This window comes from Pteropus medius, unplaced genomic scaffold, assembly GCF_902729225.1.
Source record: "Pteropus medius unplaced genomic scaffold, Ma_sr-lr_union100, whole genome shotgun sequence".
Classification (NCBI taxonomy): Eukaryota; Metazoa; Chordata; class Mammalia; order Chiroptera; family Pteropodidae; genus Pteropus; species Pteropus medius.
Window position 1 is genome coordinate 6,449,999 of NW_024351730.1, and position 26,606 is coordinate 6,476,604.

Here is a 26,606-nt window from a genome sequence, read left to right on the forward strand (position 1 = left end):
CAAAATTCCATTGGCATTTTTTAAAGAAATAGAACAAAAAATCATCAGATTTGTATGGAAGCACAAAAGACCCCAAAGTGCCAAAGCCATCCTGAGAAAAAAGAATGAGGCTGGAGGCATCACTCTGCCTGACTTCAAATTATGCTACAAAGCGACAGTAATGAAAAGGGCATGGTATTGGCAGCAAAACAGACACATGGACCAGTGGAACAGAATCAAGAGTCCAGAAGTAAACCCACATTTATATGGATAAATAATTTTCAACAAAAGAGCCAAAAAAATACAGTGGAGAAAGGAAAGCCTCTTCAATAAATGGTGCTGGGAAAATTGGAAAGCCACCTGCAAAAGAATGAAACTAGATTGTTGTCTATCACCACACACCAAAATTAACTCAGAATGGATTACGGACCTGAATATAAGACCTTAAACAATAAAATGCATAGAAGAAAACATAGGAACTAAACTCAAGGACCTTGGACTTAAAGAGGATTTTATTAATTTAACTTCAAAAGCAAGGGAAGTAAAAGCTAAAATAAATGAATGGGACTACATCAAACTAAAAAGCTTCTGCTCAGCAAAAGAAATCGTCAACAAGGTAAAGAGACAACCATCCGAATGGGAAAATATATTTGCAAGCAAGGCCTCTGATAAGGGCCTAATATCCAAAATATACAAAGAACTCATACAAATCATTAACAACAAAAAAACAAATGATCTAATCAAAAAATGGGCAGAGGACATGAACAGATACTTCTCCCTAGAGGACATACAAATGGCCAACAACTATATGAAAAGATGATCAACATCACTAGCTATTAGGGAAATGTAAATCAAACTCACAATGGAATACCATCTCACACCTGTTAGAATAGCTATAATCAACAAGTCAAGTAATAACAAATGTTGGAGAGGATGCGGAGAAAAAGGAATCCTCATACACTGCTGGTGGGACTGCAAATTGGTACAGCCACTATGGAAAACAGTATGGATGTTCCTCAAAAATCTAAGAATTGATCGACCATATGATCCAGCCATCCCTCTACTGGGTATTTACCCCAAAGACTTGAAAACCCATATCCGAAAAGATATTTGCACACCGATGTTCCTAGCAGCATTATTCATGGTGGCCAGGACATGGAAGCAACTAAAGTGTCCTATGATACATGATTGGCTAAAGAAGCTGTGGTACATTTATACAATAGAATATTACTCAGCCATAAGAAGAGATGAAATACTACCATTTGCGACAACATGGATGGACCTCAAGATAATCATGCTAAGCAAAATAAGCCAGACAGAAAAAGTTGAAAATCACATGATATCACTTATATGTGGGATATAAACCTAAAAGCAACAAAAGAATAGGACAAACGAACAGAGACTCATGAACATGGGCTATAGACTAGTGGTTACCAGAGGACTATAGAGTAGTGGTTAGTAGTGGGATGGAGAAGGATAGGGGAGGTAGACAGAGTAAAGGGGGTCAAATATAGTGGGGTAGGAGGAGGGAGAAGTGGGTAAAGGGTATCAAATATATGGTAGCTGAAGGAAATTGGACTTTGTGTGGTAAACATACAGTAAAATATACAGATGTCAAATGATAATGTATACCTGAAAATTATATAATTGTATTAATCAGTTACCCCAATAAACTCAATAAAAAATAAAATAAAATAAAATTCAAAAAAAAAAGAAAATGATTTCTAATCCTATTTGATATTGTGCTGGGCAGTCTCTGAGTCTACCCTTCACCCTCCTTGTCCTGCTCTGAGTTCCAGAGTTGACCATGCGAATCACCCAGCATCTCATCCATAAGGGATTTAGATGACAAGATAAGGGATTTTTGAGCTGCTGATATTTAGATGAGATTTGGGATCTTATCTATGGAGCTCATATTTATTTCCTGCCCTTGCCCAAAGTCTGTTGATGAGTTTAGTTGGCAGAAGGCCCTGGCAAATGAGAGGGCAGAAGGAGAATGAGGTCAGGGTATCTATTTCTTCTTTTCTCTCCCTGCAGGACTAAAGGGCTGGCAGTGGCTGTGCACCTCTGTCTGGGGTTGCAGCACTTGGCCTGTCAGGAGACTTCTCACCCACAGTTACAGCTCTCTCCAAGTGCTGCCTGCACTTTTCCCGTTCAAGGCATGGAAGGTAGAACTGCACCCCACTATAGTGAGACCCTCGTGGCTCCCGTTAATTTGTTCTCTTAACTCTAACCACATCTTCATAAATAGTCCCATCAATAAACTCTTTTCAATTACCTCTTTGAGTATGCTGTCTTCTGTCAGACCCTTACTGAAATAGATTGAGTATCCCAGCTGATAGCATCAATCTAACATACTGAATAATGTTTTACCATATATAAAATTATTCCAGGTTTTCAAAAAAGGTCTAGTTTAAAAAAATTAAAACTAGCTATGAGTGGTGTGTTTTCTCCCCCCTCCTTTAGCAACAACAAAAACAAAAGGTAGCTTGGGATAATTTTGTTCCTCTCAGAGACTTCTGCTACAAATGACTCTTATCACTACATGGTTTTGGTTCCAAAATACCTGTCGTCACCATCACTGACGCACTCAGGGAAGGCAAGGCTACAGCCAAAAAGCATGATATGTTGATAGCAACTGAGGCGATGGAGGTACGTGAAGAATTTGAGGAACTTCTCCATGTCCATTTTTTTGACAATTGGGAAGAGAGATGTTAGCGTGGTGTGGTAGGGCAACATCTGACATTGGCTGTGGGTGATGTTCATGCAGGTACCTGGGAAGTCAAGATAATTACATTTAAGAACAGACACATCAGAATTATATGTTTACAAACTCATTTGATATAAGAGATTAAATGTGTTCATAATATAAAATATTTTCTGAGTAAAAATGATATACAGACACATACATACATATATACATATAAGCCTGTGTGTGTGCACACATATGCACGTGTATGATAATAAAATCAAGCTATTTATATTCACAGAGGAAGAGCATCTGTGTCCTGGACAAATGGGTGGAAAATACACTCACACTTAGCTGGTGGGCATATAAATTGGCAGTCACTGTTTTGGATCACAGCTGGGTAGGGAAGTATATATCAAAAAAAAATCTCTTAAAGATTCATATTTTTTGAAACCGTAGTATCATTTCTTTAAAAAAATTATCCTAAGGAAATAATGCAGACTGTGAACATGGTTATCTACAGAGATCTTCATCATCGCATAGTTTACGATTTTTAAAAGATAGAAATTACCTAAGCATTCGATGAAGGGAACTGGTTTAAAATATTATAAAATGAACAACAGAATACTTGAATATCTGAAAGAAGCTTTAGGAGATTATTTAATCATATAGAATGATGTTTATGACAAATAAAAATAGCAGGTCACAAAACAGTTGGTGTACCAGGATACTGTTTTTAAAAACCTGCTTATGCCAGAATTTCCAATCCTGTGAAGAAAAGGAAAGGTATTTTTAAAAATAGACTCATTTATTGTTGCTACTCCATACAACCTAGTTTTCACAGGGTAGAGGAAAGAGGGGTAAACTTGTTTTCCTCCCCTGATAACTTGCTACTGAGTCTAATAGAAATTAGAAGTCAGGGATTCTATGTATGTACATGTAAAAGACACCATGGATGTAATTAATGATAGTGTTCATATAGACATTATACTCAATTTCTGTATCTACTCTTAAATAACAGTTACTTCAAGTGGGGGACTAAAGAGGAAAAAATTAGAAATAGATCTGAAGAACAAAATCCCTTCTTGATGTAATGATTTCTAATAAAATAGAAATATTTCTCTTTATTAGCTTCTCAATTCTAAAACACCATTGCTAATAAGATATTTAATGACAAATAACAAATACAAAATTTTCAGACTATGCATTGATTATAAGATGGGTCCCAATATTAGAAAACATTAAAATATAAAAATAAAGTGCTGCTCGGAGTTGAGAAGATGAGTTACTAATTTTGCTCTGTTTTCTTAATCTGACTCAATAATTTCTAGATCAAATTGGGGCTTTCTCTACTCAAATCATACTGCTAATATTTCTAGACACTAGAATTAGGAATGAAAGATGGGTCTGGTGTAAGATTTTTCCATATGCTCATTTGGAAATTATGATAAAGTCTGTTTTTTCTACTTTGAAGAATAGATAATGTGAAGTTAGAAATTCTTATTTATATGTTTATTTTTAAATGCAAAATTAACTTAAGAATAAATGGTTAACTTTTCTAAACTAATGTACACTCAATCAAAGGTCCTGAGTAGCTAATCTTAAAATAATAATATCCATAGCCAATCTTATCTAGCAAACCACTTTGGTAATGGTAAATAAAATAAAATAAAATATAAAATAAAATAAAATATAAAATAAAATAAAATATAAAATAAAATAAAATAAAATGCTAATTCACTTAGCAGACATTTCTGTACTGAGTTTTTACACTGATGATATTTATAACACTCATTCTCTACCATCCCTTAATTACAAATGATCTTATTCTCCATTGGTGCAATCTACTAAATATTTGTGTTTGATTTTGACTCACACAGTGGGTTCTTTTAAAAAATTCCTAAAATCAAATAAAAAAGCTGTTTTTAAATAAAAGCAAAACAGTATCTAAACCGTAACAATTATATCACATAACAATGTTATTTGACAGGAAATAACTTCTTAAATTAAAAATAATAAAATATCAACTTTCTAAAGTAGTTCGTCGTCTTTTGTCTAATAACCAAACAAAGAACCTTGGAAGCCTTGCTTACTTCTTACAATACAATCGCACATTTAATTGAAGGGCTACTAGTGAGAACCTCATCGCATCAGGGGACAATATTTTATCAGTTGGTTTTTCTTAATTTACCTAAATTGGCTCACTTTAACTCATAAATTTGCTTCACAGGACTCCCTCGTGGATGACATTTGTTTGTCTTACTTCCATATCCTGAGAATTCGATGGAGTTGTAAAGGAGAGTTATCTGTACACAGATCTTTTTAGTGGTTTGGGAAGAAAGTCATGGCAGGTTTGGGCTTCTTTACAAGTTTTCCTTTTTCATGCCTCTCATCCAGCCTGTCATTAATTTTGCTACTGCTTCCCGGATGACATCTTTTATTCTCTCTTTAGTTTAAATCCTAGCCTTTTTCTGGTTATACTGTTTGGAACCTTCTCACATTCACCACTTTGATCTGCATATTTTTATCCTCATTATTTACTGAACAACTATAACACCCTGGCATTGTTCTCGGCGTTTTCACGTATATTAGTTCATTTGTCCTCCCTGAAAGTTACTGTTTACAGATGAGGAAAGAAGGTTAAATAAGTTCCTGCAAGATTCATGCAGCTAGTAAACGGTAAAGCCAGAATTCAGCTCAAGTCATCCCATCCTAAATCCAAGTATCTTTCCTCCAACAACGGCCCCCATTACCCAAACATTATAGTTAAAGGCATCTATCTTCTCATCTGGGTTTATATCACTGTGGGTTGGGCCCCACCGGTTCCACGGAGGCAGGTGAGGTCTTCCTCACTGCTCATTCAACAAATATTTATTGAGCTACTACTCTATTTCAAACATCGCTCTAGGCGCAGAGCACACGACACCACGTAAATCAAAGTCCCTGCCCTTATGGAGCTTATTGCCTAGACTGGGGAGACAAACAAACAAACAAACAGTATCTGGCATTGATACACATAGTCACCATCCTAATGCTCAGCAAGAACCAAAGAAGGAGATATGACTCCTTACGGAAAGATTCTTATTAGGTTTAGGACTATTTGTTTTTAAGGTGAATTCCTCCTCTAAGAAATAGACCAGAACTCAATATTTAAGCGACGTGAATATTATAAAATTCAGATGTCAAGAAGCAATTTGACCCAGTCTTTTGATTTTTCAATAATTCATATTCATGCTTACGTATTTTGCTTGTTGCATCCTGTTTTCATTGTTCCTGTTATAATATTTAAGTTGTCATCATTTCCTACTTACTGAGGATTCACAGCCATTAAATAAGAACATCAAAGGGCAGCAACTCTTTTCTCCTCACTAGGTCGATCGGGGCAGGTCAATTGCCCTGCAGGGTTAGGGAGCCTCAGCAGAGGCCTGCCTCAGAGAACCAGCCTTCTCAGGGGACAGTAAAAGGTCTTAAAATCCTCCCATTCAAAGTGCTCCTGCATCTCTTCGTAACATCAACCTGCTTTATTTTCATTGTTACATTAGGACTACCTCCTGGTAGAATCTTGTTTATTTATTTATTCCCAGTATTCTCCCATATCAGAATAGAGACTTTGTCTTCACTAGAAAGGACTAGGATATCAAATAACAGACATCTGACAGTTAATCACTGAATGAATGAGGAGATTAAATGGAATGAAGTCTTTACACTAAAAGGTTTCTTATTAAAGACGACGGGAGTAGATATAAAAAGCCAGTATATCTGAGACCCGAGGGTACTAATGTTGATGGGTACTATTGCTACTATTGTTTTTAATAATCCCTAGAATTTTCCATGGTTTAGGGAGTCATCTCATCCTGTTCTCTCCACCAGACTGATTCCTATCTTGGACGACTCCCTGGACTGTAGTGCAGCAGCTGAAATAAGAGGAGAGTTACCCTCCCTGTCCTCTAAAAGGTACATGGTCTGCTTACACTTAAGCATGCTCAGTTGCTTTTAGCATGAGACCTCACCATAACCAAGAGAAAGGAGGATGTGCTTACAAATTATGAAGTCTGGAGAAAGATGAATAGCTCAGCACCTATACACTAGAATGCTGCAGAGCTCTGAGGAGAATGGGGTAAAAATAATCATTGTAGCTGAGAAGAGTAGCAAACACTGTAAACTATCAAAGTAAAAGCGAGCTTACTTCCAGAGAGAAAGAGAAGCTAAGAGGCTATATTGAGCCTGGGTCCAAACTCAGGCACTCACAGGGCTGTGTAACCTTGGGGAAATTACTAAACCTTCGACATCTCCTAATTTGCAAAGACATAATAATAATGTTAATATAGGGTTGTGAGGATCAACTTTATCAAGAGAGGTAAAGAACTGAATACAATGCCTTCATACTGCTGATGTTCAACTGATGTTTCAATATCACTGGAACCTTCCACAAGCAAAATACACAATTCAGAGAGAGGATAAGATGAGATCAATTTACTTTGCAATAAAAGTCTGAATAAGCCATTAGTATCTGTTTTTTAATATAAAATATATTTTAAATTTCATTTTTACATATTGTTTCATAGTAAAATCAAACAATTTAAAGATAAAGAAATAGATAAAAGATCCTTAAGTACCTTCTAGGCTGGCTGTTTGCTAGGTACTATATATATAGCACTTTATTTAACCTCTCCCCCCCCGGCCGTAATCCTATGAAAAAGTTGTTTTTGTTCCCATTTTATGGATGATGAGACATAGTCAATGAGGGTGAGAAAGTATTCAAGGCTACACACATTTTAAATTGCAGAGTTGAAATTAAAACTAGGTCTTTCTGATCCCATAGTCTATGTTTTTCTACTGTATCATTCTGTCAAATATACTATTCTATTTTTACAGTTGTAAATTTACTTCACTCATTGTACAATATTTTGATGAATCTTTTTGGATTCCAGAAATAGAGCTGCTTCTTCAAGACTGGTAAAAAACTAAACCTTCTCAAAAAAAAAAAAAAAAAAAGAATCTGCTATTAAAAATAAGGTACTCATCCTCGCTGAGGGACCAGTTGGACTGGGAGTGCTTAGTGCCTATCCTTGCTGCACCACAAAGTCAACCCAGGTCAGGACTACATCAGCAGAGTGGAACAATGAAAGTCATTCTCTGTTCCAGATAACTCGTATGAAAAGTAACGTCTTGCCAGGACAATTTCTGGGAAAAACCAATCCAAATAGATATCGTGTTCCTAGGAGTTCCCTAAGAGGATTACAAAGAGATAAGAAGGAACAGAAAGCTAAAGCCAGAAAGAAATCTAACTTTGGGCAGTGAACACACAATTCAGTATATATATATGCTGAATTGTACACTTGAAACTCTGGATTTTGTTAAACAGTGTCACTATAATAATAAACAAACAAACAAACAAATAAATAAATATTAAACGAATGAATGAATAAAAAGAAAGTTAAAGCCAGGTCTTCTCTGTGAAGACTCTGGCTTCTCAACTAACTGTAAAAATCTCTGAATCTGAACATGGTAATTATTTTATTTCTTATAAAATAATTAAGGAGACAAAAGTAAGACACATTTTCTTAATGAGTCAATTGTTACATTTGTAAAGTCTTTACAGACATAGTCATGACATAGGTAAGCCAATGTCTTGCCAATTTATGCAAAAAAAATATATAAGTACCTAATGCATTGCTGTGTAAATTATAGTTAAGTCAGAGCTAGGTTTGGGGTTTAATATTTTCTATATAATTACATGTATTCCAGGCTTAACATTTTTAATACAACCTCAAGTATTCTGGTAAAGTTCTTTGCCAAGCTTTAAGTTTTCACATATATTATATATTATACATATAACATATAACACATATATATAAATTATTCACATTCCATAGAACTAAGATGTAATATTTTGGCTGTCACATCTTTATTAGTTTTTTTTCATTAATTTTAAAAGAACTACATATCTTGTCCCCATATACTTAACTATCCTACAATTATGAGTGATTAATAACAATAACTCAAATTTTTATGGCATTTTCAAGTTTGTAAGACATCTTTCCCAAACATTGTATGTTGATTCCATAGTCTGAGTCAAATCTGCCTTTATTATTCTATATTTAGGTAGCCTCTGAAAAGCTACCCAACTTCTCTGTTTATCAGTTTCCTACCTGCAAAATGGGGATAATAATATCTGTGTTACAGGGTTATTGTGAAGATTAAATGATGTTTACACAATGCCTATCATTAGCACATACATTAAGCTATAACACTTTTTGCTATCATTATTATCTCATTTGGGACTCACAATAGCTCTGTGAACTAGACAGGAGAGATATTTGCATTCATGTTATGTAGGTAGGAAAACTGAGGCAGAGACATTAAGCTTTCATTCTGCCTTTTCCCTCTGAATTCTAAAATGAATCCATTTATAGAGGGAATAATTACTCACTAATATATATAGGATTAAAATTCACAGTTTCATTAATTAGTTTTGTTTACTTGCAAAATAAAACACTGCTGGGTAGTACATTTTTAAAAAACACTCACTAAATCTTTAAAAAACATTAGTTATTCATTGAGAAAATATTTATTAAGTCTTTTTCAGTAAAGTCACTGGGCTTGGTGCTATAGAATTTAAAAAAAAAGAATTTGAAGTTAAACCACATTTTATTATTTATTATTTAGCCAATGTCATTTCATGCATATGACATATGAAAATCATTCATGCATATGACATATATGACGTATGAAAGCTATAGTAAAAATAAATTCCATAATAATGAGAATATAAGAAATGACCTAGTGACACATGTTGGTCATTGAGGGCAAGGTTTATTGTAAAATCACTACCTCGCAGTTAGTTTTAAACTTCACTGCTCACAAAAGCGATGAGATTTCATTGAACTTTCCAGCCCTGTACAGTTTTTTTGGGAATCTCATTTTAGATTTAGTAACACACAAGGTTTAAGTGCTGGAGGAATGAAATGACAGGGCAGCTCTGCATATTAAGGTCTGAATTATACCAGCTAGGTATTGTGGTTCTTAATATATTTGTATAATGCTCATTCAGATAACCCTCTCTAACTCAGAATTCTCTGCAGTTAAAATCTGTAACAAGCCATCCTCAAGTTGAGCCGAAGTTTATCTTTTTACTCTATGAATCTGCAAAGGAAGATTTTATAGGAAATAAGATTGTGAGGGAAGGTATGCTCTCCTTACTCAAAAGAAAATATTAAGAATAATTTCTAGTATTGTTTTTTGGAATGCATATGACATACTGTTTCTTTCTTTTTAATCAATATCTCTTCTATCTTATTACAAGACAACATAAGATGAAAAATTAAAAGTAAAACATAGGCAACTACTCGATAAAACAAAAAGAAGGGAAGATAGACGAGTTCTCTTTGGTTGTATCCTTAGCATAAGCTCCCCGCATTTCTAACTGAATAGCAGCCATGATATCTGGGAGGCCTTTCCCCACCTCCAGCTCCAGGTGTGGGATTTGAATGGCCAATGAGAGTCAGCTCATGGCTTTGCTTGGCTCTGTGTTTAGTTTAAGGGCAGATACAACACTGAAGTTGGTCCAATCACAGTAAAACCCAGGAGCAGAATGGGCTACATAATTTAGGACAGCTAGGGTACTATAAAAATGGGGGGCCCATTGCTCAAAGTTATTTTATATTATTTTATTTATTTATATCATATCATTCATCACATTTATATTTATTTATATTACTGTTAATAAGTTGAACAAGTTGACAGTGGAGCATTGAACAAAGTGTGGAGTCCTATGCTCAGGGCCCTATGCAACTACACAGGTCAACATGCTTATGAAGCCTGCCAATGCTTAGAGAAGGAGCCCTCCCTCCAGGACCTCTGTAACTCTCCACACAAGAATATTTGAGCAGCAGTCCCAGGATTTCAAGATAACATTAGGTAAGAACTAAAGGTGATCAGTTTAAAAGCTATTGGGGACTCCAGTTCAGTCAGAGGATTTCTGCCTGTTTATATGACTTTAAAATGTCAGAGGCAGAGATAATCAAACACACAAGCAACCCTGGCTCTGTCCACTCATTCATACATTGCATAAAAGAAGTGTTCCTTTCTGTGAAACCAGATGTGTCTGCATACTGCATTTCGATTCCAGCTTAGAGAGTCACACATTTCTCCAAGGAAACTGTCCACACTCAGGACCAGTGAGGAGCCTGTGTCCCTTGTAAGTAGCCACGTTTTTCCCAACTTTAGCCAAGAAAGAAAATATATTCTGATGCCAGTGTGGCAATTATTGTGCTAAAATGTTTGCTGCCTTTTACCTGCTTCTGAATTACAGTGTACATAGTAAGGCCAATCCATTATAAGTCGGTTATTTTGAGTCCTTGATACATAGGGAGTTTCTCAAGAAAATATTAATGGCTATAGTATACTTCTACCATGGATAGATTAGAGGAATTCGGTCAAACTGTAACTGAATACATTTGTTAGGCATTAAGAAAAGTGTTTCTTCTTTATCAAGAAGATATCAACAGGAAATTTTGGAATTCTTGTCTCCCACTTGTTACCAACGATATTAGATAATGTCAATTCACTTGTCAAATGGCAAAAAAAAAAAAAAAAAGACTCTGTGAAACCTAGCCTTGAAAAATGTAAATTCTGAAATTTCTCCATTCCCTGACATTTTCATGTTATTTCATGTTAGGATGGAGATGGAAGTAACTGGAACAGAGGTCTCTGCAATAATAAAGCTAAAAAAAAAAAGGGGGGAAAGTTTAAACAGAGAAATGAATGAATTGAAATAGCAAAGAATCAGAGCTGAAATTAGTGGGACTGCCCCATGCTCAAATGGGGCAGATACAATGTTAACCTAGAAAGGTGGAGATCTAAAGGATACCGGGGAAGGCATGGAATACCCAACACAAAAAATCCAAGAGAGGAATATCAAATCAATTTTGTTTCTAGGGATACTGTAATTTTTCCTGTAATTGGAATTTTTTGGAATATGTATTTTAATGATGATAAATTAATTAAATATTTAATAGAAGATTTAACATATTGCTCTGTGAAGCCTTTGCTTTCTCCAGGTGATTTCTTAAAACTAATGAAGTAGGATATTTTAATTAAAAACCAACTAATATCAAAATTCCTCTGTACAAACAATACAGAGAGCAGCCCAACTCTCAATTATGAGAGCAAGTTAAAACTCTAATATAAGAAGCACTGGGGAAAAAAATGCTTTAAAAAAGATCCTGAGAAAACTGACAAAATGTTGATAAACTGAGAGAGGGCACATTAGCATTCCCTGTACTATTCTCTCTACTTCTGTGTGTGATTAAAATTATCTGTGTGAAATTATTTTTTATTTTTTTCTTTGTAGAAAGTTATGTCATTTATTTTTCCTAATTTTTAAAAATATTTCAACTGATTGAATTATTTGACTAATCTCAACTGTACTTATGGTAGTACATATAATTGTTTTAACAAGTTAAACTTTCAAATTGTTATTGTGTTATTTTTGATGTCTCATTCCAATGTGTTTTACTTATAAGTAAGAAAGTGTTAGAGGAGTTTTACCAGTTAAAAATAGTACTTTGTTATATTGAAATGTAGCCATATCTTCCAATGTGAAGTAGATCTTTAGAAGTCATGTTAAGTTTTTTTAGGTTACAAGAGTGCTCTTTATTAGCAGAATATCGTAGGGCTAATGTCACCTGAAAGTATCATCCAATCTGCCACTCACTGGTATGCAAGTCACTGGGGAAGATAGCCCCACCTGGTCCCAGATCGCATTGTTTTTATAATGCCATTCTGCTCCAAAATAACCTTTTAAAGAAAAGATTCTGAAATATTCTGGACTAAATAATCTGAAAGCCTATTTATTGTAAATGTCCAGAAATACTGTGTAAAATAAAACAAACTTCTTTTACTTAAACAGTTGAACTCTATAAAGAAAAGGAAATATCAAGATTCCAGAAATGCAACTCTGAGTTGAAAATATTCAATCTAAAACATTCCACTGCTGGCCCGCAAAATCCACATTCTTATCACATGCAAAATACATTCATCCTATTCTAACAGCCCTAAAAGATTTAACTCATTTCAGTATCAACTGAAGTCTAAAGTCTAAAGTCCAAAGTCTCATCTAAATATCATCTAAATCAGATATGAGTAAGAGACTCAAGGTACAATTTCTCCAGAAGCAAAATTCCTCTCCAGCTGTGAACTTGTGAAAATAGACAAGTTATGTTATTCCAAAATACAATGGTGGGACTGGAAGAGAATAGACTTGTCCATTACAAAGGGAGAAACAGGAAAGAAGGAAGGGTTAATGGGTCCCTACTTGAACACTGATGGTACTTGATATGTTCCCACAAATACCCTGCTTCACTGCCTCTAATGATTGGCTATAACATGGCCATTCGCCCAATCCCCAAACTCTAGAACAAGCAAAGAGTTCTGATTTAAGGTCTTTATTTTTTTCCCATGGCAACTCTCCTATATTGTTTATTTTTAAAACATTTTGTTGACTTTAAAGGACACATAATATGGTAACATTGTCACTGTGGCTTAACAGCCATTGGGGTCATCATAAATCAGTCTCCTGAAATGCAGACCCTAAGGTCTTTATCCAGTGCACATTTATGAACATATAACCCAAGCAAAAACAGACTCTCTGAGCTTGATTACTTAATAAATGATGGAAGAATTGGAAACTAATTACAAGGAGAAAATTGTAGAATTCTAGACCTCCTACTTCCTGAGATGATAAAATTCTCATTAATACCTATAAAAGCAAGGTTGGCCTTCCCATAAAATTGAAAACCAAAGGCTCTGTTCAATTTATCTAACTTATCTATAACTATCCAACACAGTTATATTATAAATAAGTTTTTAAATGTAAGAACGAAACAGTATAATTGGATTAAAAAGGGTACATAGATATCATAATGAGTTTATAACAATTAATATAATTATTAAAAAGTACTGCAAGTCATCAATTCAAATACCACATGCAAATATTAAGTTAATAATGCAGACCAGTAAAATAGAAGAATAAAATATGTTAACATTAAAAAGACAAGAAATGGTTTGCATTGAATGTGAATTGATGCAAAGCTTTTGGCTCAGAAAACTTATTACCATATTTCTTTCAACTACAAGTAAGTGAAAAGGCATATTCTCCAAAGGCACAAGTAGCAGCAAACAGATTCCTACCGATGAGTTTTTTGCTCTCAACACAAAATTATACAAAGACCAAAACCCTGAGACAGTCAGCAAGTTGAATGATTCAAGCAAAAGAATATACACAGTGCCAATTTTCTTTCAGAACAAGAGAATAAAGTAAATTACGGTTTCTTTTTTTAACTTTTATCTATGATTTTGGCTCTTAAAAGATCATTTTTGTTCTTGAATTTTATCAGAATTATTATCACAGTGCTGTTATCAGCATGCTACTGTTTTGTTTTGTTTTGTTTTTTTCTGTACATAGATCAAGGATATAGGGCTGTTCTTTCCAAAGAGGAAACTGTGATAATAAATCTGGAGAGGAAAAGTTTGAGCCAAAAGCCTTTTTGGACATGATTATTTAACTTTGACTCTCATTTACTGTATTAATGTGTTATAGGCACATTACCTTTGGGGGCACATGTCACCTGTGGGGGGATATTGCAGGATTCATTTTGAAGAGAGGGTCAGGAAGTCTTGCCCAGAAATCTGAGACGGGGGAATGGGATTGTAGCCAAAGAAAAGTGAACCAGACACTGTTCTATTAACCCTTTTGATAGCCTAGCTCTGCAAATGACTGAGTTTGCTATCTCGGATTGGAACTCGAGAATACATCTTAGGGACAGAGTCACCTAAAGATTGAATGAGGAGGAGAAAAAGAGAGCGGAGAGAAAGAAGTAAAAAAGAGAGCCCATTCCTACATTAGAATTTCCTTTCTCTCTCCCAAGAATTGTACAGGTCTTTATTAGAATGTGACCACGCTAACCTCTCAAGCATGCAACAATTATTTAAGAGCTTCACTTGTTCTTGCTTAAATGTTGATGTTAACCAGAAGCCCATGTCTGAATCTCATAACTGTTCTATAAGTATGTAGAATGTGATTTACTATATAGGAGAGGCAAGTCAGTTGGACTTGAACATTGGGGTCTAACACTGGTGTCCAGCAGAGCACACACGGGATGGCATCCAGGATCATGGCTAAAATAGATTTTGGAGCAGCAAATTCTTAAAGAAGCAGCTTAGACTCTCAGCCTCCCTTAGGCCTCAGACTCTCCTATGTACCAAAAAACTCTTTTCTTCTAGATTATGTGTCCTGAATCATAATACAAAGACCCCAACAGACCCATAGGTAGAATTGTTGTCTGCGAATAACCTAGATGAGAAAGAATAGCATCTTTATTTCTACTAACCTCCAACTGACACTTAAATTATCAAAGTAAGCAACAAACATAGAAAAGCAAATTAGAAATCATAGCTATATTTATATCAACATGAGGTTATTGCAAACATTTCAAAATATTATTTATGCTCATTTCTTATAAAATTATAGTTATCGACCTACTGCTAGACATTATTATTTCTATATCATGTATTATTATATCATGAATTTATATTTCTAATATTTTGATAACTTCATTTTAATAAAATTATCTTCCTTTGTGATTCTGTGTTATTTATTTTAAGCACTAAAACATTGTCCTGAGAAGGCACCTATGGGCTTTACCAGATTGCCAAAGGAGTCCTTGGAAAAATAAAAGTTAAGAAATTTTGCTATAGAGTATTGCTGCTTTTTTCTGGAAATGTGACACAAACAACTAGAACTCAGATACCCTAAAATAATATTTTGCAAGCTGAAGAATAGGACAGGTTTTTTCACAGAAAGCTATACAGATATACATAAAATTGTATATAAACTCCCTTATGCCTATAGGTTTAACATAACTGTAAAATTAATATATAAAAATTAAATAGAAACAAACTTAAACTAATAAAATTTAAATGAGTTATATTAATGAATTAATATTAACATTGTTCTCTTAAATACCATGCATACAGTGTCTACTCCTGAGGCACAAGCTCTTCTGTATTTGAGGAGCTTATACTATCACATATCCCAGCTGAGCATGTCACCATTTTTCTCTATTTGAACTGCCTCAAAGATGATCTTTGTACATAATGTCAGTACATACTTTGTTCTGTGATTGGGAAGAAAGTATGTCAAATCTGCCTCTGTTCCTTATTTGATGGCTGACAAATGTCTATTGAAATGATTTTGTAGGCCCAAGAGGAGCACTCCTGCCTGGGATGGCAGGTCAGCAAGCCAAAACTTCAACAACTGTCATGCTCCTGCAAATGTTCTGCTTGACCAGAAACGCAGTACATCCAGCCAGCCAGCCTCCAAATGTCAGACCAACTCTGGGCTCTATACTTATTTCCTTGTTCCTTCTTACACCAAACAAGGTTGACTACATGGCCCCAGGTAATCAGAATTTTCTATTTGTGTCTTCCTTGTTCTCTGTTCTTTATTCTACAAAAGCTACCTGTCTTTTGCCCCATTATGTAGTTCTCCTAAAGGAAACGGTGCACTTCATAAAATGTTAAATAAAGTTTTTATCGCTTAAATTATCTTCTTCAATAATTTTAATAGTCTAAGCAGTATAGCTTAGCAGCAACTTAATCATAAGTAGAAATTCAAATATAGGCATAAAAACCTGTATAAGTACTTGTTATATAACATAAGATTATCCAGATTATTGAGAGCAGGCTTACATAAATTATTTATTATCAGTGAAATAAAAGCATACATTTGGAAAAAAATTATAGATAATTCTTAAATCCCTCAGAATATATCTGAGGTTCCTAGGACCCCAGATGGAGAAATACTGTCCAACAACATAACAGAGGAATGATAAGTACACAATTCTCAGGTACATCGAAGTCATTCACCCATCCACATCTACACATATAAGCATAGACTCCCATTCCAAACTGCATAATAACCTACAGTCAGGAATTTACAGAGGTGGGTACATGACTCTGAAGGCAGTAGAACTAACTTTTGAAGAATATAATGAAAACATTTAGAGTTTCATTTTTGATAGGATTAGAAAATATTAGGGAAAAAAGGGAAGGAGCCTTGCCCTGGTTTCAGATATCTAATTAGACTCTCCCCAAAACCCCCCTTTAGTAGTTGCCTGACAAATCGTAATCCAGATAAAACTTCGACACTTGCTCTGATCCTCTTAGCTTTATATTCTTGCAGAGCTCACTTTCAAGCTAAAGAAATATCATGCTAGAAACCCAAAATTAGTAAGAAAGAATAACTTTAGGGTTTTGTATTGATGCATAAGCTTTCTTTGCTTAGCAAATTTGGGGGATGTGTTTAAAGCATTTTGGTACAGAGTTATCAGTATTAACAAATCACTGCTATTTAGACAGCTTCACTGCCGTGATCCAAGTCATTTTGTCTTCTGAAGACAGACTGTGCAGTTCACTGAGAAAAAAAAAAACCAGAAAAACTAAATATAAGGTGAACGTCCATTCTTGGAAGAATGGCTGAAATAAACTATGGTATAATGACAACATTGAATACTGTTCAGTCATTGTAACAATGAATTAGAGATAGTCATAATGTATTCTTGAATGAGAAAAATATTATGTGGAAAAATATCTGTAATAATGTGATCCCAGTTTTTAAAAAAAAAAGCAATGACAAAATCGCCTCTATATGTATGCTGTTTTGCATGTATGTGTGCATGTGTATGTTCATATATAATTGTATGAACATGGAGAAAACCAAAAATCATACACACTACATTGTTAATATGAGTAACTGTAGGTTAAGGATAAAGTAATATGATGCAAAAAGAAGGAGAAGGAATAAAATGATTTACACAAAAAAAGTGGGGGAAAAGATCTCCATTTAAAATTAATATGGATAAGATAGTCATATTTATGCCTTGTAAAAAGAAGAAAAATCAATTCCTAATGTTGGAGGAAATGAAAGAAAAGAAAGGTAAAATTTATTGAAGGGTAATAAGCACTTTCAGAATGGCTTTCAGAATCTGTTCCTCCATGAAAGCAGTAAAAGCACTGCAAAAAATTATCAAAATCAAAATTTTCAGAACTTTGGGATTTAACCAAAAGCTTGCATCAATTAAGGAAACATTTTTATCAAGAAAAATATGTGAATTATAGTACGAACCATGAGTTCTGTACATTTTAACTTGCCCTATTCCCTTTATTCTCTGCTTGATGGTAGCCTTAAAAACCAGTGGCTTTGCAACCATGGTAACTATGAAAACTAGCAATCTAGGAGACAATGGAGAAAGAAAAACAAGTTCGAAGCTCCAACAAAAGCCATCCCCACAGGATTGTCACCATTTAACCTATCCGGAAGGCCCTTGGTAAGGATCCATTCCCAGGGCTAGTCTTACTTGCCCTGATTCAGAGCTTTCTCTATTCGAACATGTCTATCCCCAGGGTGCTTGTTGAGCACAATCTGTGACAAGTGGTTAATATCACAACTAGCAGAAGAAAGAACACCTGTTGGTAATAAGAGGCCTACAAAAACCTTAAAAGAAAAAACTGGAGAATGAGATGTCCAAAGGGGCCTTTGAAAAGTTCTAACATCTATGTCTTGGGATCTTACAAGGCCAGGTACATGTGCAGGGCTGTGCCCATATCCAAGATATGAGAGGCCAGTCACAAAATCCACATATTTATTGTATGATGCCCTTTACGTGGAATGTTCAGAATGGGCAAATCCATAGAGACAGAAAGTGGATTAGTTTTGGACACAGGCTGAGAGAATAAGAAAATGAGGAGTAATGGATCCAGCATTTCTTTCTGCACTGATGAAAATGTTCTAAAATTAGATAGTGGTGACGGTTGTACCACTCTGTGAATATATTTTTAAAATACTGAATTGTACATATTAAAAGCATGAATTTTATAGTGTGCTGACTTTATCTAAAAAAAAAATACTTTTAAGTGAATGAGAGGTATGATGTGTTTTCATATGATATAGAAGATTTAGAAGCTGGTTACCAAAGAGCATATTGAGAGAACAGAACATTTCAAGTTTTCAGTGCATTAACCCACTCTCTCGTCACTTTAATTCCTGATCAGAGTTCCTAGGTTATTGTATGGTGTGCCATATTATTTTTAACCCAAAAGCTCTTGGCTGGTTAATCAGCAATTCAATCTCTTTCCTTAAAAAAACATAAAAATATGTATGTTTAATATTTATAAAATATATAAGGAGAAAAAGTGAAAACAAAAATACAAATGCAGAAAAATCCCTTGCTGAAATATAGCATGAAAGCTAACTCAGACCTTTTTCCTTTCCATAGTACCATGGGTTTTCAAAATGAAACTAATGAAACTCCAGAAGTAACAGATGTCACATAAAGCCTATTTCACATGTGTAAAACCTAATTCTGCTACACAGAGTAAAAAGGGGGGATGGGGTGGGTTCTGGTTAAAACTTTACAAATTACTATATTCTATGCTTTGTCATGATATTAAGGATCCCCAGGAGAAAATGTCTTAAGGAAAGACTATTTCCTGGTACCTTTGCCAGGAGTTCTCTCCTTGATTTCCTACCCAGGATATTTGGGTAGGATAGAATGTCTGGCTACTGTATTTTTGAACTGAAGTAGACTTAAATAGCTTTTACATATGCCTGGAATTTAAAATGACACTTTTATTAGAGAATACTTTAAAAATAAAGCAAATTCTATGCTAGGTGTTAGTACAAATATAAGGCATTAAATGGTACTTTAAATAGAATTGTTTAAATACATATCAAGTGAAGAAGTATAGTTAGACATAACTAAAAAAATGATAAATCAGATTACTGAAATTTGAAATGATTATAGTTCATTTATTTATTCATTTGACAATTATTTTATTGATCATGGAATATACTGCAGTAAAGAAAACAGACTACTATTCTTCTAGAGTTTAAAATTTGCTCAGTAATGCTCTGTTACTGAAAATAAAATTAACTGAGGAAGCATGAAATGCTAGAAAGAGCACTGGTTTAGGAGCCTCAAGATCAGGATCCCAATTTCATGTCCACCAACTACTAGACAAGTGATATTGAATATGACAACTTAATTTCCCTAAGCCTTAATTTCATACCTTGAAAAATGGTGTATATTACCTCATCAGTTAATTGTAAGAATCACACAGAATATATTCAAACATGCCCTGAAAACCACCAAAAGCTCTATAATCACAGGCTAGCAATATTATTAAAATGTATGAAAAACAATTGAATCCTTTGCAATAAACAATTCTAGTTAATATAGACAGTCTGGTGGGGGTCCGTGTGGTCAGACAGTAAAGCTCTATGCTGTCAAGTACATTAACAACACAGAATGACACATATTCGAAGGTTTCAGCCTTTATTTAATTATTTTAATTTCGCTAGGATTTATTTCCTTTACATGTCAGATTACGTTCATATTCTCAAGCAATGTTCCAGTCATAGAAAGAGAAAATGAGTCAAACAGACCTCCATCAAACTTCCAAACTGAGCAACGAGTACCATATGTTTCTTTACTCTTCAGGATACAGGATACGTGTTTGTCACCTCTACTTGAATCTTAGCAAATAATGAAACTTTCAAAATAGAAACAAATTCACTTAGTAAAATAAAATAACAATGGCCATAATTGCAACCACATTAACTGGACTGAGTTTTTGCTTAAATTACTTTTGCACTTCTGATGGGAAAATATTGTCCTATTAATGGAGTGCTTAAGACATGATCAAAATATTAAAAACCTTGAAATTAAACTCATGAGGAAAATAAATTTTACTTGGCATAATTCAGCATTACTGTTAGGTAATAAGCACAAATTCGTATGAATCACTGGTGAACAACAAGCATAAGAAACAGTTAATACCTATAGATGCTGTGTGAAACAGTGGAGTCCAAACAGTCTGTCTCTTTGGACCTAGAGAAATAGAATAATCCCGCTTTTTTTCAGACGCTGGCAAACATATACCATGATTGCTAAGAGTCAGCTTAATCCTTCCCTTCCTGGCTCGGAATGAAAATGAATACTCCTTCCTAGACCTCAGTTCTGATTTCCCTTTGTGGGTTTTCATGAAAGAGGGAGGAATAAACTAGAAAATGATCATGGATGGTTGGGCTTTGTAGAAGTTTCAATCACGTAACTTTGTTTTAGGAAGTAGAAAATAATAATCAAGACAACTGCACAGAAAGTTCTTACAGTGACGTTGGTCTGATTATGTTTTATCAGTACTGGCTGGATCAGAGCCTAAGCTCTTTGGCACTTTCCACACAAATCCACTCCCATCAACACTCTAGAAGCTTAGTAACTTTACTAAAAAATCTGAGGGGTATTGAGGAATAGAGTCACATTCCAGAGAATATCATCTGCCACCATCTAACTGACCCCGTTTCCACACTTTCTGTCTTCTCTTTCTCTCCCAGCTCTTTTACCGGAATAACTGACAAATCTCTCCATTTGTCCTCAAAAAAGAGTTTTGCCCATGCCATTTTCCTTAAGCTGTGATTATTTGTTAGTCACCAACATACAAAATAAGTTGCATAGCCAATAAAAAAGGAAGGAAAAAAGAACACATGGACACATCAAAAGCAAAATGGGAAATAGCTCCTATTAAATCACCTGGCATTCTATTATAGAGTTAGGATCCCTCCTACAAGGTACCAATAACAAAATAAGTAACGTAACTTACTTATTAATTTAACTACCTCAAATTAAGTAACTTAAAACGTCAAAACAGAAGCACAAGTTTTCAGAGGTGAACCACCACAAAATCAATGCCATTATATTAAAGCAAACAGCATACATTTTATGCCTCAGAAATGTTGAATAACACTAATAGATTTTCATTACTTATGTCCCTGTCTGGATGGCTGGGCTGATGGCATTTTATGTTTAGAATAGGGCATCCTACTAGGCCAGATAAGTGAGAGGAGCTTTGCCTGTGTGACCAGTAAGTGACTGTGAATTAAGAGCATCCGTTGCCACACTTAAAAATCTACCTATGGGTTCCACAGACATTAAAGGACACGCACATTCAGCACTTTCAGACTTACTTGTGTTCTTGTGATTTTGGTCCCTTGGGAGTGAAATATTCTTGGTCCAGGCTGACATGTATTGGTCGGGATGTGTAGCAGATGTCACCTCGCTCTCATTATAAATCATATTTCTAAGAATAATATCAGGCATACGGTTTTTACCATCAGTGGCCATAGGTTCACTCCCATTTGATTTAAAATGGGCTTTTTTTAATGTTCCTGAAAGACAAAAATAAAAATAAAAAAATATACTTTAAAACATTACTAGAAGTATTTATTTTTTAAAATATTAGGAAAACTCTAGAGCTGCTTCACCACGTCTCATCCTATCCAGGCACAAAGAGAAAGATGATGTCTAGCTAACACCATTACCCACTTCTTTGGGACAAACCAGTAGAGCTTCTCTTCTATAGCAAATCACATAATGCTGTGAAAAAAATGATTGCTTTCTCAAGAGCTTAAAGTTCATAAAGTGGTCTCCCATCTAGGTTCTCGGTGCTCCAAGAATTTAGGGCAATTTCACCTCCTCTGAGATTCACCACAAATAAATAAAGTAAGGTAAATCTTACAGTGTTTCTTTTCTGCTTTCTGTTTCTCAATTTCACCCACTATTTTATGTTATTCAGCATCCAGGTCCCATGCTGTCATATCTCTATATCTACCACCAAAGGACACAATAGTCCTTCCTTATTCAAGCTTATATTTCTTCACATTTTGCACTATATTTCAGTGAACTATGTATAACAGAAAAATAAAAATAATAGGGCTCGTTTATGCATCAGTACTTATAGAAACCAATAAAAAAAAGTGAAGTTCTAATTTCAGCAAAACTAAAAGAAACTAAATTATCTTCATCTTTAACCAGAAGTTATAAAATATACTTATAAGAAATAGACGTTTAAGATTTACAACAGTCACTTTCTCAAAGTATTCATTCATTGACAAAATAAAGAGTCAAATCTGACTTTTGGGAATCATCTAGCTTTGACGTTAGGCAGAAACCTTTGAAAATTTTGAAAGAGATACATATTTTTAACTCAGCCAAAATAGACAACAGACTGTTTCCAGAACATAGCACTGTAGCTGAGTATGCTACTAAAATAAATGAATGTGATATTGATCCATTATAGAAATACTCAAGGGAGATTTTTTTCTAAAAACATTTACAGCAAATGCTCTAATTGGTTCTCACTTTTTCAAACAGTCCATGGACCATTAAAAATAAAAAATATAAATAAAATGTTTAATATCAGTCTATGGAAAAAATTTCTCTACATGTGTTTGACACTTGGAAAACATTAACTACAAATCAAAATAGAAAAGCAGCTGTTTTCTAGCCAACTAAGGTCAACAGTTTCATCTGCTAGGGGATTCTATATAAAACATTAGAGCATTAAAGCTAAATCATGACCATGTGGTGCAGGTAACACACTCTCCAAACTGTCTGTGTGATTCTGAGTAAATATCAAATGCAGTAGGTGAAATGAAAGACTTCATTTAATTGTTTTTATTTTCAAAATGATTTAGAATTTATCCTGTATCTTGTGATAGACTTGACTACTATATAATATGCATTTCATTCATACAGAAAATTTTACTAATCAATTATATATAATTTAGTTTTTACTCACTCGTTAGTTGTTTTCTTCTTTACTTGTTTTGGCATAAAGAGATATTTCACATAACATGTCTCCACCAATGTGGCTCTAATGAATATGTAAGGCCCTTAAAGTTGATTTATTTATCATGCTAACCCTGTGAGTCAGGACCCAGCTCTGTCTTACTTTTAGCAATGCCAATTCCTCCTAGTTACATCCCTGAGTAATCACTTAAATGGAGATTCTTATTGTATAAAATATCCAACAGTTGTTCTTAACATTTTGTTTGTAATAATTAGCCTTATTAATCTTGCTTTATCTTTTTCATCTAACCACAGTGATGAATGTGTTAATAACATCTCTTTACTCAAAGAAGTCCTTTAAACATCTACTTTCTTAACAAAAACACTGACTTAAACAACTTTAACAAAAGCAGCTTCCTTGCTCTTAAACTCTATATACAAAGCAGGCTTGCGGAATAGAGAGAAGGAATACATGATACATGAAATTGCTATAGCTAATGTCCATAAAGTATATTTTTGGGAGAGACAGACAGATAGACTAATAGAGAAAGATACAGAGAACAAGCCTAAAGGACCTGTCCTTAAAAGCCTGAACTCACTAGACAATTTGTTTTCAAGCATCTCTGGAAACCGACCAACTCTCAACTCACAGTTGTTTGTCTATTATGAGGGTTTTTTTAAGCACAAAAATTAGATTTGAATAAGACTAAGTATTCTCAAGCTATATCACGATGAGCTATAAAAATGCTGAGTTATTAGCCCAAGTAGAGTGTTCATTCTTCCAGCGTTGCTCCATCCTTTTCCACATTTCTATTGTTAAAGTGTTGTGGTTAGATGTATAGGTTCTACAGCCTGACCACCTGAGTTTATAGCCCATCTCTAGCACTTTGGGCAAACTCTCAACTTTCATAAAATAAGAAAAATAAAAGTACTTTCCTTCATGTCATTAGAGTCAAATTGATTAATACGTATATAAACACTTGCAACAGTTTTTGACACACAATAAGTTCTAAATAACTTTTAGTCATTACTACACAATGATAGTAATGAAAGTAAAATTATTTTCCTTTGGGCTACTAAGGTACTTTTAAATCAATACCAATTTCCTTTTACTATAAGTATATCCTAACATAACAAAATGGCTAAGGAAATTTTCAAAAGTGAATCACTTAACCCACTTTTGGAGTGAAATAACTGTGGTTCTTTTATGCTAAATTATTAATAAAAGACCACATTATATCAAGGTTATGTGGCTCAAAATTGTTTCAGCCCTATAACACAGCTCTACTTAACAATGTATAAGAAATTTCTATAATTTCAATAATGTTAGCCAGGCTTTACCAGTCACCTACAATGAATGGATTGAGCCCTGTGATTGGCAAAATAATGCTGCCCCAGAGGTGTCCACATCCTAAGCCCCAGAACCTGTGATTATGCTACCTTACATGCAAGAGGGATGTTGCAGATGTAGCTTAAGAAATTTGAAATGATAAATTTATCTTGAGTTATTCAAGTAAGCCCAAGGTATTCACAGGGTCCTCGTAAGCAGAAGAGGAAAGTGAGAGTGTGTGCCAGAGCCATGCAGTATGAGAAAGACTCAATGGGCCAATGTTCAGTTTGAAGATGGAAAAGAGCTGCAAGCCAAAGAATGCAGGAAGCTTCTAGAAGGTGGAAAAGATAGGAAATGGTGTCTCCTAGAACACCTAGAAGGAATACCAACACCTTAATTTTAGCCTCGTGAGAACTATTTTGGACTTTTGACCTCCATAATTCTAAAGTAATATATTTGTGTTGTTTTAAGCTACCAAGTTTGTGATAATTTGTTACAGCAGCAATAGGAAAGTAATATAGGCACCTTGCTAAGTATCCTCACTATAAGCATCTACTAAGTTAACCTTCCGACAACCCTAGGAAACAGATGCTACAATTAACTCTACTTCATGGAATTTCAAGAGAAGGAAACTGAAGTCTATGAGAGTTATTTAACTTACCCAAGAATTGAGTTGGAACATTGCAGATACACATGCATATATACCCACAGATACTTCTCACTTTAAACAAGGTACACAGGTTAAAAAAAATCAACCACCATATGCATGAAAAAAATTTTATCTTCCTATGACGTGAGTTTGAAGTTAATTTAATTCCTATCTTTATGTCTCTAGCCATGTGGTAACACATTTATTTTGCATTTTCTATATGCCAGGAATTTTTTATTTACTCTCTGCTGAGAACACAAAATCTAGTAAGGAGTTCTTATCATCAAGATTAGTTGAGGGAGACAGCCATGAAATCTAAAAATACAAACCATCTTACAAGTGCTTTGAGAATGATTTGCATAGGAAAATCTGGTGACAAAAGTAGAGAAGTAGCTGCCATTCCATTTGAGAAAGTCAGGAAAGGTTTCTTCGGGGTGAATGATACTCAATACGAATCTTAAAAGATGATTAGCGGTCTTCTGGGTTTGAGCAAAGCATTTGTGGGAAAGAGGGATGTGTGGTCATAGGGAATGGAGAACTTTCTAGATAGAGCAAAGTGGGAAAGATATGCAAAAGCCTAGCAGCAGGTAATTAAGCATGGCTAGCACGCAGAGGACTGGCCAGAGAAAAGGGAGAGGGAGGATAAGCCAGTCTGTGAAGGGCAGTTCCTGTTAAATGTTTGGAATTGATCTTGCTGTGATGGAGGACTTTTGAAGTATCTGAAATAGAGCGGAACATTAGAATGATCACTCTGGCAGCAGCATGATACTTGAAAGAGGTCAAGTCTAGAGAAAGTTATAAGGCTACTCCAAAAGTCCAAATGAGAGAAGAGTAAGGCCTGACCCAAGGCAAAAGCAGTGAGGATAAAAGGAATAATTGAGAGAAAGCTTTCAAAGGCAAAATTGTGAGAACATTAGGGAAAGAGTCAGAGATCCCTCAGGTTTCAGGTTATAATTACTGGGTATATGAAGGTGCCCCCAAATAAGATAGGAGTGCTGGTCATTAGTACTGTTCATCAAATATTTTCAAATCTCTCCCACTCTACTAGGACACGTGCTTGGGTTACATTCTCTGGCTTTATTCTCTTGTCTCTTGACATCTTTGATGTTGGTCAAGGGGTACAAACTTCCAGTTACAAAATTAATAAGTTTGGGGAATCTAATGTACAGCATAATGATTACAGTTAACAATAATGTATTATATAATTTTTTAAAAAAAATAAAAAGCTTCCAGTGCTCTTTTTCTTTCAGTCTGACACAATAACCACAAAGA

At 34.7% G+C, this 26,606-nt stretch overlaps 1 protein-coding gene across 1 annotated transcript in view; it reads right to left on the reverse strand.

Annotated features, from left to right (window-relative positions):
• The window catches only part of CORIN (corin, serine peptidase), a 201,746-nt gene that overhangs the window by 125,092 nt on the left and 50,048 nt on the right, over positions 1 to 26,606 (reverse strand). Inside the window, exons 5-6 of the mRNA XM_039845302.1 lie at positions 21,753 to 21,953; positions 2,546 to 2,753 (exon numbers count right to left, since the gene is read on the reverse strand). Coding sequence (XP_039701236.1) covers positions 2,546 to 2,753; positions 21,753 to 21,953 — 409 coding nt within the window. The remainder of the gene's footprint in view (positions 1 to 2,545; positions 2,754 to 21,752; positions 21,954 to 26,606) is intronic.